Source organism: Tyto alba, unplaced genomic scaffold, assembly GCF_018691265.1.
Source record: "Tyto alba isolate M040663 unplaced genomic scaffold, T.alba_DEE_v4.0 Super-Scaffold_1, whole genome shotgun sequence".
Lineage (NCBI taxonomy): Eukaryota > Metazoa > Chordata > Aves > Strigiformes > Tytonidae > Tyto > Tyto alba.
In genome coordinates, this window is record NW_024881261.1 from 6,214,139 (window position 1) to 6,228,741 (window position 14,603).

General features: G+C 33.8%; 1 protein-coding gene across 4 annotated transcripts in view; it reads right to left on the reverse strand.

Moving 5' to 3' along the window:
- Positions 1-14,603, reverse strand: part of WDR11 (WD repeat domain 11) — a 45,601-nt gene that overhangs the window by 13,800 nt on the left and 17,198 nt on the right. For 2 of the 4 annotated variants that reach the window (XM_042790171.1, XM_042790166.1), the window contains exons 10-18: positions 13,382-13,558; positions 11,524-11,608; positions 6,723-6,829; positions 4,450-4,525; positions 2,867-2,975; positions 2,420-2,544; positions 1,881-2,028; positions 995-1,101; positions 402-516 (exon numbers count right to left, since the gene is read on the reverse strand). In XM_042790171.1, the coding sequence (XP_042646105.1) occupies positions 402-516; positions 995-1,101; positions 1,881-2,028; positions 2,420-2,544; positions 2,867-2,975; positions 4,450-4,525; positions 6,723-6,829; positions 11,524-11,608; positions 13,382-13,558 (1,049 nt within the window). Of the gene's footprint in view, positions 1-401; positions 517-994; positions 1,102-1,880; positions 2,029-2,419; positions 2,545-2,866; positions 2,976-4,449; positions 4,526-6,722; positions 6,830-11,523; positions 11,609-13,381; positions 13,562-14,603 lie in introns of all 4 variants that reach the window. The other 2 variants (XM_042790170.1, XM_042790160.1) reach the window with 1 other exon arrangement.

The window sequence follows — 14,603 nt, forward strand, 5'->3', positions numbered from 1 at the left end:
TGGTATTCCCTAACAAATTAAATTCATACACTGAAAATACATACTCATGACTATGCACAGAAGTTAAGAAACCTATAGTAAAAATACACTAGTCCACAGATTAAATTCTAAATTGAGAAGTCCCCCTTAAATTTTCAATGTCTGCCTCAAAAACATTACAAGAGAATGACAGAGTATCTCAGAGACATTGTGAGCTTTATGAGTAAGAGGTACATTTCATTGATGACAGCTTGAAAATGCTTTATAGGAACTAAAAGTTTTCTGAGAAAAGCCATACAACTTTATCATACAACTGACAGCAAGAAATCATGACAAAGTAAAACTTAATCCCTCACTCGTTCTGATTTTCAGAAGTAATACATGTATTTCACAAAGCAGCACATATCATAACAGATACGTACCTCTTTTGAATCCCAAATTTCTGCTCCATCATTGTACATTGCAAGAAGTTTTTGATTTCCTTTCCCTGGGGCAAAACGTATCTTTTTCACCCAGCTTCGGTGTGTAGGAATCCCCCTAAGAAAAGCACAAAATTAGAATCAATCATTCGATACCTAATACTGTGGGTAGCTAAGTCCTTTCCATGAACGTTGCAGATCCTAATACTGTACAGATTGAGATGGAAAACAATCTATCTACACACACACACACAAATGGCTATCCAAATTATGAAAACTAAAAAGATGAAATGCTTGAAATAAATACTACAATACTTAACAATTTATCAGAAGCCATTGCAGATTTAACATAAGAAAGATATCTAGCTGTTTTTAAAACTTTGAGAAAATGTTCATCTATTGTGTTTTCAGACTGAGTAAATGTATAAAATTGTAACACAGTAGGCATTTTTGGAAATTTTATTTCAAAATACTTGGTATTTTTGGCCTCAAACACCACAGATGATCTCCTACAGTGAAGGACAAAAATGAGGGGGGAAAAAAAACCTTCTAACACTCATTATCTAATGTTCGTCAGACTTAACTTGCATTCATACCTGGACACTCTAGCTTTCAAATCCCAGAAGTTTAAGTTTCCATCAACATCTCCAAGAACCAGGATATCCCCTTTCCAGGCAATACATGTAATGCTACCCATACTTCCCTGGAAATATTTAATAAGCAAAAACAACCTTGTGATTAATAGAGCCAAACATAGGAACAAACGTTTCAAAATGAGTTTGTCAGGTTTTTTTGAATATTGTATGACATGATAGACTGAATTCTTCTCGGTTAAAAACAGAAACAATTCTATTGAATATAAGCATTTATCGAGTCAGTCATACTTGCTTAAACATGCTTCAAAAGACATTTCCTTGTAAGAGATTTTGGGTTTAAAGCAATGGAAATCATTTCTTTGTCTCTTGTTGCAAGGAAACACCAACACGACAGACCTCATTAATCACAATACTAGTATATACTGAAGTAGAAAACAAAATAATTCCTATTTGCAAGTTCAAGTTATCAAAGCCTTTGAGAACGACTAGAAAAAGAAAGACCGTTTGTCAGAGTAACTGGGAAAAAAACAAACTTAAAACTCACAAAAGAGTTGTCTGGCCCACTCAAGTTCTCCTTATTATGTAAGATAAAATCCATTAACAGAACATAGTCAAGTTTCAGTAACATCCTCTTTGTAATTCAAGCTTTTTGTATATGCTTTACTACAATTCTTAAAAATATGTCATGTAATTTATTCAGAAATAAAATCAGGGCCTATGAAGACTAACTATAAGACTGTGAAAACAGAAGTGCTACAATTTTTGAAGTTGGAGTTTTTACTTCATGACCACTTGACACTACAATGAATATCCCTGATTTTTTTTTCTGGCAGTCATAGCTAAGAAAAAAATTAAAGCATCACTGATATAGAAAATTGGAACTCACATCAGGAGGAATTCTTGCACTGTCTTTTACTGAGTTTCCTTCTACTGTGAGATGATAAACTTGCCCATCAGCACCTGTAAACACAAAGTGCTCTCTGGCAGAAATGTTCTGGCTCAGCTCCGATTTACTTTCAGCTTCCTGTAACAAGCTTTAAAGAGAACACAATGAGACACAAGTATTTCTTTCTTGAAATTAGAATTACAAGGCAAATTTTCCCTAACTAATGCACAGAGGCAGCACAAAAGTGCATATATCCTTCGAAACAATTTACCCAGAAGCAACAGTTAACTCTTTTATACACTTGTGGAAATGTTCAGGGGCAAATAAGTTTTACTTCAAGAACCAGGCAACTAATGGACTGCTACAGATGCACCGCTTGTTCAGCAGTAAATCAAAGTTCCACATCTAAAAGCTAAAGGGAGCTTTGCCCAGTATGTGCTCAAGACTCAGTTCCAAAATAATCTGTTCTATAAAACAATGGCACATGGTAGAAAAACAACAACTGATGCAGAATAGCATTATATCAGAATGAGAAATACCTGATTACAGAAGATTCTACGCTGCTAACTTCAGTATCTGATGCAACTGTCTGCCGGGCCATGGCCTCACGGGCTGCTAGCTGCTTCTTCCTCAGGCTTTTTAAGTTATGAGAAGGTGACCACTCCTGTCAAAAATTGCCCAGGAAAAATGGAAATGACAAATGCTCACTCTCTGAATTTACTGGGGATTTTTCTGTTAATTATAATGATTTCAGTGAAGATTGCTTTCTATGATACCTCTCTCCATCACCCAAGGAGCAGACAACATTCTTCCACCAGTACCTCCCCTTTTTTCTGCCTCTACTTATGACAGATGAAAACAGAAGGGTAAAAGCGCTTATCTGTACACTACAGATATAATACCATTTTCCTGCAAAACTGTTCATAGATTTTTATACTATCTCAACCTATTACATTTAATAAACAGTAACAGATTCTACTCCTTACCAAAGCGGTCGCTGTAGGGAAGTTTTTAGACATTTCTCTAAGCAGAGTACATGTTCTGACATCCCAGATCTCCAGTGGTTTGTCTTTAAATACTACAGCTAGATACTGCCTAAAACAAATAAGAATTTAGTACAACAAAAGTCATCATTCTATTTTAATTTGAGCATTTTACTTCATGCATGTTGTTCACATTGGCACTCTGGAAACTCTCAAAAACTACGTGGAAGAAGAGTAAATTAATTTGGCTCAAATCCCACTCTAAAGCTTGTGATTTCCTTGAGTTACTGAGGTGCAAGAGTGTCTGAAAAAGAGTCCTCCTTCAAAGCTAAGAGAATTAGAAATTTCTGTCAGGTGGTACTGCTTAATTACTGTAAAAGAGACCAGGAAAGTTATTCAGAGAAAGCAGCAGCACCTCTAATTTAACCCAAATTGCAGTGATGACTGCACAAGGTATCAGAAAGTCGTATCAAGCCTATAGGTTGGACAGATATTTTTCGCTACTCCAGATGCATGCCACTTCCCTAATCCAGTGATAAATGAACATAAAATCCTCTTACACTAAACCTCTTGTAAGTCATGTCTTCAGACCTTTCATCTGTGGATCTAGATGAGTAAACCACCTTCGATCTACCACTTCACATCTAACCTGAAAATACAGAGAGGCTCTGCAGCTGTACGTACCCTTCGCCACTGCATTAACTATCTGTTCTTGTTCTCACTTAACATTCTAGTCTCTTCATCTAAGCCCATGGCTGTTCTTAATTTTTAATATATTAATAAGACCATTACATGGTTAACTCTTCCAGATTCTCTGGAACACATACACATTTCTGAAAATATTCCTATGTAAGCTAAAGAACATTAATTTTTTTCCTCCGCTATAAAGAAAAAAAACTTCTAAAATTTAGACACAATGCCTTATTAAATTCAACACTATGCTTTCCTGTGTAAATGAAATTAAAGTAAACTCACAGAGTACTACTGTTATTATTTTTGATACTATAAAGACCAGGGCCTCATATCACAGGCTTGATCTCAAAACAAGTAGGATTTGATGGCATACAATTTGGTCATTTATCAGCTGACTTCTCAAACAACTATACCTCACATCTGGTTTTCCAGTAGACAGTTATTGTAAAGGTGTGAAATATATACTTAGAAAAATTAATAAACACATTAAAAAATCATCCCAGCTTTAATGCCAACATTCTAGTTTTAAGTAAGGCCTAAGTTATAGAAAAAAGAATTAACTCCTAAAATAATCAAAGTTGACAGAAATTGTTCAGCACTTTTATTCTCCCTAATATTATTAAAATGTCCATTCAGTGAACATAATTCTTAACTGAAATGTTAATGACTGATCTTGCAATATGATTGGATTCTGAAAAGACAGGCAACCACAGAAACATTCACAGATTTTGCACTTTGAACTAATATTCTAAAGTATTTTTCTCTTTAAGTTGCACATTTTTCTATACTCACTGGAGTGCTTTTTCCTGGAATTTCTACTGTTTCTATTAAGTCATGAGGATCTTCATGCAGTAAAGCAAAATTTACAAACTTCACAAGGCTAATCTACTTACTTCAAATGAGACACCTTTATCATTTCAATAGCTGGCTCATCATTGCCTCTCTCCCCACGAAATGCAATGCTCCTGCCTGGAACACAAAAATGACATGGGGGAAAACAGAAATAGTTACTAAACTAAATGTAAATACAGAAATATTTTATAAACTACTCTGTTTGTATGCTGAAATGGTTTACAAACTGAACTAGAACAACTAAAAGTAACCTGCCTTATCTTACATTACTCTTGTCAGTGTTGAAGTTTTACGGCATTTCAAAGGACTAAATAAAATGTAAACTCTTCTGTCTAATATAATACCTGACTAGCTTCCAGAGCACAACTACTGACTTGATGCATCATTGGCATTACACACAGAGAGAGTTCAAAGAGTTATTATTTTCCACTGACAGCCAATGAAGATATACTCTCAATTCTCCAAGGAGGAAATTCATCAGTAGATTCCAAGTTTTGTAAGATGAATTCACTCTGCCATAAACTAAGTCTGGAAGAATTTTCATGGTGAAGTACTAATTCATTCTACATTTAGCTGAACTATTCTCTCTTTCCAGCTAAAAGAATAAACCCGAAGAACTTATACTCTTATCCCCAGTAAATTCTCATCCACTCATCTAAAGTGTTGCAGAATTAAAGGTGTTATACACGTTATACATATGCTGGGTTATACACAGTGTCACAGCATCTCCTATAGAAGTTTCAGTCCCCTTAGCTTTCAAGGAAAATTGGAAGTTTTTCAAACTTTAGCCACACTTGAAGCTGCTCATAGCTAAATTACTTATCTTAGGTCAATTATGTGAATAAATCTAGTTATTAGCAATGCTAGTTAGAACTCTCATGTCAGAGGCCAGGACACAGAAAACCTTCCAGTTCTATTTTCTTCATTAGTGATGAAACACCTTAGGAATTTTCTTCCTTATTTTTGTTCAGAAATGTAAATGAGAATTTTGTCAAAGTGTTCATGAAGTAAATACAAATCAGCATAGTTTTCCCAGCCCTAAAATAGAAAGTTGGGCTAATTAGTGATGGAAGAACCAACATTCAAACAGTTATGTACTTATGCCTTTCTTGTAAGTTTTACACCAGGAAATGTAACATTTTTTAAGCAAATCATATGCTAAGGTCTCAGATATTCATATTTACTTGAAACTTGGTTACCTGTGGAAATACTGAACCGTTTATCACTTATATTTATAAATGTTTCAATACTGATTTACAAGCTGACTGAAAAATCAAAATCCCATTTTACGTGAGATTAATTTTACTAAGTAAATATCTTTTTTGGTTTGATTTTAAACAAATGAACAAAAGACTTTATATGGAAAAAAATTACAGTACTGTCATGTTAAAAGAATAGCCTCCTTGTGCAGCACCCTGGAAATATAAAAACTGAGTCTTTTCCATAAGCTTAAAAAAAAAAAAAAAAGAACAATAAATAAAAAAAATTACTTTTTACTACATAAAGCAATTCAGAATTAGCCATGTGTTACAAGATTCAGGTTCTTCAATTAGAAATTAAATGGCTCCAGGTTTTCACCTTCAAAAATAATTTAAAATTATTGAAGTGCTTCCTATTTTGGGCTGTCTAATCCATCAAATCATACCTCTTAGTATTGTGCAAACATTGAGTTCAATCACAAATATATTTGTCATCCGGTATAAGGCCAGAAGAGTTGAAAAATACACATAACCTGTTAATTTTGTGATCAACCGTATCCTTTAAAAAGCTATTTATTTTTTAACCCTTCTAATTCTTTATAAATGTATCAGATTTTATTATTAAAATCCACATTTCACATTCAAACACACATTCAAATTCTGGCCACGCATCTGGTCTACCCTGAAAAATTATCTGTTGCTGATACAAACCACAACAAATGGTTCAAAACTATTTCAGGTGCACATGAAACAATGGGTGTAGACTGTGACAAAATACATTTGAAAATATATGCATTTTGTAAACAAAATACACCACTAATACCCATGCTGTGTGAATACTTCTAAATTTGATGACAAAGATTCATGCTTTTAATGAGTCCAAGCCACAGACATCTTTGCAAAGGTGTTGTTTCAAGTCTGTCTGCAGAGCACCAGATGGAACATATTACATGGCTTCACAAGGACAGAAGAGCGGAACCAGTTAAAACTCCTCTTTACTATTTTATTTTGTCATGACAACAGGAAAAAAAAAAAAAAAAGTAGTAAGAACTTATGTTTGTCACTCCCCAGCAAATCTGTCAGCCTCTAGGACAGATTTCTCAGGAAATACTAACCTGTTGGTAGGTCCACAAGCTGCAGCTCATTCCTTACTAGCCCCAGATTGTTAGGTGTTGATGTGGCAAAGGAAATAAACCCAGTCAAGCTTATCCACTCAATTCCTCTGTCATCAGAAGAGAGTACATGAAGCGTATTAGCCAAAACATTCAAATGGCTAGAAAACAGCCTGGACTGAAGTACAATAATTTTTTTGACGCATATTCTTCAATTGAAAAACAACACAGAAGAAATTTTCTACACACACAAAGAAGCTACGCATTTACAACTATGGTGTAAATATAGAGTTAGCAAATTAAATTAAAGAGGAGCTTTCTTTTCAGAATACACTAGTTCTTGTTTGGTTAAAACAAAAATTTCAGTTAGAAACAATGGTAACCTTTGAAAAAATCCCTCATAGATATTCAGCATTAGAATGGACTAAAAGGACTGCTCTGAATAAATCAGTAGTTTACCACAGGGGAAGAACAATCTTTAAGAAGTAACTTAAATTTGCCAGCATACAGAAAGAGAAAAATATTCATACGGATAGCAAGGTGGGGAGACTTTATTCTTTCAGTCCAGAAAGAGAAGAAACCAAGATGATAAAAAAAAGAGAAGTCCTGAACAGATTTCAAAGGCTATCACAAAAGAACTGAAAAGCCGGTAAGTTTTTTTGGTTTTTTAGATCATGCCAAGGCAGCTGCAAACCAAATTACCCTGAAGTGTTGTCAGGATGTAAGGTTATGCTGTACACAACATACTGTCAGAACATATGGATTCTAAGCAAACTCTTTAAATATACCACAGGCCACAAAAGGATAGAAAAGAGCACTAGGTGGTACTGTTTCAAAACGAGATCATCCTCCGTCCCCATTTCCCACACACGCTTTGTGCCAGCATAAACTGCTGAGTGCTTTATCTGTGAAATAAATCAAAGAACTAATCTAAAAGAAAATTGAGACTGTTCTAATACATACATATGGCCAAGTTCATTTTAACATGGATAAAAGGATTTAGGTTTTCCTCAAATCCTTCAAAAACAGATTACTTAAGGAATACTATCAGGACTATTAAGTCTTCTGTTACATCAATTGTAAAATCATGGTCTGTTTTGCAAGAATATATGTGAAATATGAGAAAGATAAATAACAGCATTTATGACTTACTGTCAGTAAATCCAGCTCACATTGTATTAAGCAGAAGTTTCCCAAATGCAATGTAGATGGGTGAAAGCAAAAAGCACTCCCATAATATTTTGTGTGTCTAAGTTACAACCATATTTATTTTTTTTAGTTCAAGCTTTTAAAAAATGGCAAGCTTTATTCCTAAATCCTCAAGTAAAGTTAAAAATTTAGGATGCGGTCCTTTTCCCACTGGGACCTATGAAAGCTCAACCAATAATTTCAATCAAAATGAGAAGTATTCAACTAAGTGAAAAATTACTGGAATGACCGAAGAGAAATCTGCAATTGAAATAATGTGCAACAATTTCAAGTCTTCAAATGTTCATAAAAACAGGGAGCTTTCTGAAATGGAAGAAATATGATTATGACACCTTTCTAATTTTTATCTATTATTCTACTATGTTTTTTGGAAAAAGCACTGAATACTCGTAATGTATTGTTATTGCCAGTAGTTATTCACCATTCCCATTCAAAGACCTGAGGCATTTTCTATACTTCTTTTATCAGCTCAGATTTAACAAGGCAAGTCCTTTTTCTTTGCTGCTGGCTGGTCATCTGTCAATACCAATAAAAATCTACAGAAACCCAAGGTATTCATAATCAAAAGAAAACCTTAGCTTAGCTATCTGCTTGCACCTGAAACACTATAATTTTGGTTGTTCTCATACACGTCAATTGACAATCTGAAACAGTGGTTCAAGTTTTAATGAAGGAAACAAGTAATGCCTCCCCTATTGAAATATCTCCATTTGCAAAATTTTGTAATAAAAGGCATCTTTTCTACTAGAATTCAGGGTTACATTCAGCTGTAAACTACTGCTCAGAATGGATCCACTCTTCTAAAATATGAAATTCAGGGATTGTATACATTCAACTTGTCTCTGTTACCTCACAGGTAAGATTCAGTCATTTTAATTAATGTTTCCAATACAAACAAATTACAGATTGTACCAAGGTGGATAAAAACACCTTTTCTAGTTGGAAACGGATTATTGTGCCTTTATGATAAAGCAGCTGCTACTCAGATTAACTGTAAGAATTATAATAAAAGGAGAAAAGTAAAACTGGTATCAAACCATATCTTAAAGAAAACTGCATTAAAATCTGTCATATTATCAGAAAACACTCTCAGGCTCAAATTTTATTATTTAAAAAGGATTTTCCTTGTACTTCAAAAGTTTTTGTACAGTCTACACGTCCAAAAATGAATATCAGCAATGGAACAAGTTTTTCCCTTTTAAGAAGAGGAAGGTTAAGAAAAAGAAATTCCAAATACACAGGATTTCACTGCAATGCTGTTTACGTTTGTTAGGCAATATGTATTTACTAATGCACAGAAATCAATCTAGCACACAAACCTGTATGACAGAAGTAGTAGGTATTTTTCATTCATCTTTCTCTATGTGAGGGAAGTTTTTTCAAGGAGGTGATGAATGTTTGAAAAGCAGTTTCCCAAAGGGGAGTCAGCTTAAATTCAACTGCTAAAACTTGAATGTAATGCAGTAATTTTCAAGTTTTGCCTGCAGGCCATACACATTCTTGTTACAGTCAGTGAGATTTAAATTTTAAAAATTAAAGCTGTTGTAATCTTGAACTTGCTGAGCTTCAGTGAAAAAAAAATGAGAAGCACTGCTCTAGTCATAGTTCTATATCTATCAGAATAAGTAAAAGTAGCAGTAAGAGGCATTGCAAATGCACCACTTTCACTGAACTAAAGCTACATCACAGGCATTTTATTTACATGGCTCAAATATATTCTCCTCTGCATTTAAGATTTATCATCTCCTATCATACAATAGCTTAGATAGCTCCCACAGAAGCCAGAACAGGTACCAGACTCAGTTATTTCATGGTTCTTCTAATTCCTCCTAGTAATAATAATTATTTGCATTTCTCTCTATCCTGAAGGAAGAAGGACTGACCTGCTCACAGCTTCTTTCAGCCAGCATACCTGACATAGTCCCCTTCTGATTTTTTCCCCTCACTTATGCTCCTAGCAGTAGCCTGGTTGACTTTTCCTCTTTGTGCACTCTGAAGCATTTCTGCCGCTTCTTGCCTCAGCCTCCTTATAAAAACCAAATTAAGCTCAAAGTATTTACTCACATAGTTCTATCTAAACAAACAGTAAAATAGCTAAGTAATAGTCATGGATAAAATGAATATTCAAGGTTACTCACGAGTATGAATTATCTTAAATAAAGGACAGAAAGACAGTTCTCCCTCCTCCTAATCACAATACAGATTTGTAAAGTTTAAAAAAACAAAAAAAATCTGCATGTGACTACCTATCTAACTTCTGCCAAAGAACACTTTAAACTCAAAAAAAAAGTTGCAATTACTAGCACCTAGACAACTTGGTGGCCATTCTTTTAGTACACTTGATATGTAAAGGACAGTTGCCATTCTGGGGACCTTAGTTTTATTACATTCTCTTCTTCAACTACAGAGCACTGAAAATTCTGCTGGTCTTGAGTTACAGTTTCAGGATATTCTCAATTACATACTAAAATAATGGTATTCCCTGAAGGTGCATTTTCAGATAAAATAGAGGCATTATGCAATCTATCTGCATTTCAGAGGTAAAGAAAGAATTCCCACTGAAAGACAAATTGTTGAACTCCATGAATATTAATTAGAAAAAAAATCCCTGTGCCTTATTCTATGTTCCTTAAAGCATTGCACTGAACTTGTAAAAATTATGTAGAAAGTCACTTTAAGAGTAGAATTGAAGTAATTAAAACAAATATTTAGAAAACTTACCAAGATTACATCTTATGGCTAAATAAAACAATAATTTTAATGATGTTCTAAAAATACCATTTGTGCAAGGACAGTTGCTAGAAAGACAATGTATTTCTGAAGTTTTTCAAAAGTTGCAAAACCTTTACAAAGGAAAAATCTCAAACTAGCAATACCTTTGAATAATATATGAAGCCTAAATAAAAGGTAAAGAAATATTTTTTCAAAAGCTATTTCCTCCTGTCTCCCCATCTTTTTCTATGTATTCAACAAGCACCATCTTAAATATCTTTGCCATTAGTTATCAAAAAATTTATGTCATTGTGTACAAACAAACACACAGTACAGCAGCTTTAAAACTTACTCTGTTCCTTCTTATGATGGATACTGAGTCCTGTATTTGGTCTTTAAGATCTTTTAATGATAAAATTGTTTTTACTCGAGTTAGGACTTGAGTTAGAACTATCTCAATAGCAATTTCAGCCCCAGGGGGTCAAAGTAAATAAACCTTGGCATACAAAACATAAGTATTTCAAAGGACACAATCTGTGAGTCACAACAGTTACATAAATAAGACAATGTAATGAAGATTCTTGTCCTAAGAAAACTTCTTTGTACTACAATGCACTAAAGAAACTGGAAGCAGTTGATACATATCCTAGATCAACAGGCACAGATACAATTCAAATATTTAGGTTCAGTGTAATTTTTACTCTAATTTTGGCAATGTGTTACTGCTTATACATAGCAAAAATACTGTTAAGGTAGACTACTCAACAGGCAATTTTCTTGAGCATCATTAACAATGAAGCAAGACATATTGCTGGTACAATGTTAGTTAGAGGTTTTAGTATTATTAGAAAGATTATAGTAGGAACTAAAATTAAAATCTTACTTGACTTCACAGGAATGGATGCTTAACTCTTTATGTAAGAGTCCACTTGTAAGATGAAACACTAGGACAGAGCCATTACCTGTACCTAGAAAAAACAATTTAAAAAAAATATATTGACCAATTTTATTCTCTTCTTCCACACTTTACTGAAAATGCAGGATTTACAGCTATTTCTCTTTCTTTTTTTTTTTTTAATACCTGTAACTATTATGTTTTAAAATTTTAGAAAAGGTATTTTGATTTCTTGTGCTTAAATCCCAAATATCAAATCCTCCAAGGTTCTCTGCAGCCAGTGATATCCATTTGGATCAAGACATTTTCCTGAGCCTATTTGTAGAGTCTGTAGAAAATCTGTTCATCTTGCATTTTCACGACATACCCAGTTGCAGGAGAAAGGAATGTTTCATTTTGGTTTCATTACTTGAGCTGAGTAAACACCTCAAGGAAGAGTATTAACTGTTATCCACCAATAATCCCAGGGGAGAATCATAGGTAGATTTTACCAAATCATTAAAGCAATTCTGCCCTCTCATCCCTGAAATAATGACCTCCTTCAAATTACAAATCAATAACTTAGTAGCTATTAGCTTCAGATCAAAAACATTCTGAAACACTGAAAATTAAAATTCTCTATTAGACACTGGAAAGACTTACTTGTTCTCTTTTCTCTTTATACTTATATCAATTTTATTAAATACAACAATGGATACCTGAAGAGTCATTCAGGTACCTTAAGTTTAGAATGCTGCAGACCTTGTTGTAAATGCACTTTATACCTACTTACTAGTTTCCTATTCTTTGTATTTCACCTGTTTTCATGGCTACACCTTATCAAAAAATCAAAAGTTACATTTTACTAGCTTGCCTACATTTTAGGACACAAATATTGATGGTGCTTTTAGCTCAGTAATAACAGAAGTATTATGAGAACTGCACACATACATATATGCATCATTATGGCATTTTCATTTCTGGAGTGAGATCCTCTTTGTAAGCTCCTGTGTAACATCCAGCTTTACAATACTGCCCTGCCTTGTCCAAAAACCTAAGAAAACTCTATAGCACAGGCAACCTGAAAAATAACAAGAATCTCCCAAGTCTGACTTGCAACAGGTACAGTGTTAACTGGGCAGCCCATAATCAACTGATATCTTAGATATATCAAGAGCATGTTTGAACAACCCAAATACAGAGGTCTAATTTTACAACCTACTACAGTCTTTAAATTACAGCACCTCTGTGTCTACTGTTCCAGTCTGCTGACTTCAGAGAGAAAGAGCAACCTGTATGGATACACTGTGAAATCCCTGATGTGGTCTGAAAGAGCATGCCAGAAAATTTAGATTTAAACAGGGAGAACTCAGACTTAATAAATCAGGTGCTCTCTGGCAGCTATTCTAATATCTAGATGAGTTTAACTACATTTGTAATAAGAATAGATTCATTCAGAAAAAATAAATGTGCTTTAAGTATATTTTTAGGTACTTATATCAGAACAAAAATAGTATCTCTGTTAAGTTCATTCATTTATTCTAGGAATGCACTGCTGCAGACATCCGTGTTTATTGATGTTTAGAATGAAGCAAGAGCAACGTGTAAAATGCTGAGTGTATCAACAGACCAATATCATAGTAAATTAAAACATAAATACAAACTTGTTAATATATTGCAATTTTTCAGGTAGCATTAGTTAAACCCAAGGCAGAAAAAAAAGAATCTGAAGACTATCATGGATACAAACTAATATAAGGGTCGCTATCTGTGATTCGTTACACAGGATCAAAAAATAGAAATTTTTTTTTTTCTGTATTAGTAACTATATTTTCAGAGCAACCAATAACCTATTCAAGGCACTCACCAACAGCAAGGATTGGCTCATACTGTTTAATGTTTTTTGTCGTAAGAGGTGGGCACATGCGAATAGCAAACGGAGGCAAAGGAAGTCCTGAAAGAAGTCCAGTCAGCAGAAATTTGAGGTGCACTTCTTGCAGAAAAGAATTCTTGAACTGTTCTTCTCCAGCAATTGTGCCTTGCCCTGCTTAAAAATTAAAGCTCTTGTTAGTATTAAATTCTAATCAGAGATGTTATTGAAAGTTATCAGACTCAAGAGTTTATAAAATAAAAATTTCAAATAAACTAATGTATAAAATATCAACATTTATTTAGGGATGCATTCCTTCCTGTTGAACTGTCTGATGAAACTTTTTGTAAGTCTTCAGTTCTACTAATTTTTCCAACACTAACTTTCTTTCTTAACACTAACAAGGGGAAAAAAAAAATAAGAAAAAAAAAAAGTAAGTGCAACCATTTCAGTCTTCTTCCATAATTCAAAGGTAGGGTTTTTTCTTTTTTTTTTTTTTAAGTTAGTTACAAATATTTTAAAAGTATTAGACCAGTTCAAAGACTTATGAAGCTATAACTCCAAACAGTAAAAACAGGGTGAAATCCACCACTAAAAATACAGTGAATTTGTTCAGATACAACAATAAAAATGGGCATGAAAAACACATAATTCCACTCCTGTATACCTTCTGCATTCAGCTGTATGAGTCTGAGTGATGTAAGGTACAAAATAACAATAGCTACAATGTCAATGACTACCGGATATGCAGATAAGAGAAAAATCATGCCCTAAATGTCATCTTTAAACATGAGTTAAAATATAAAGGAACCTCCCACAGTGGTAAGCTGCCTACACCAGCTAATACAGACAACTTTTACCAAGAGCAATTCCCAGTTTGCACCTTTGTATCTCTGAGCAGCACTAGTCGCTTTTCCAATAAAAATTAGTCTTAAAATGTGAAGGTAACCATCTTTACGGAACATTTCTCAATACTGAAATGTTGGTTGCTGTCTAGATTGCACAAAGATAGGATGCTTCAGATAAATTTTCTTCATCTGTTTAAGATTACTTTCAAAAAAATAAAGGAGTTTTGGCCAAATTCCATTTTTAATCACTTTTTCTTTCCTCAGAGAAAATGAACTTTGAATATTGGTCCCCAGCATAAAATCCTCAAAAAGATTAATTTTATAATTTCTTTAGCAAACAGGATTAGTTTCCTTCTGAACTGCTATTTATA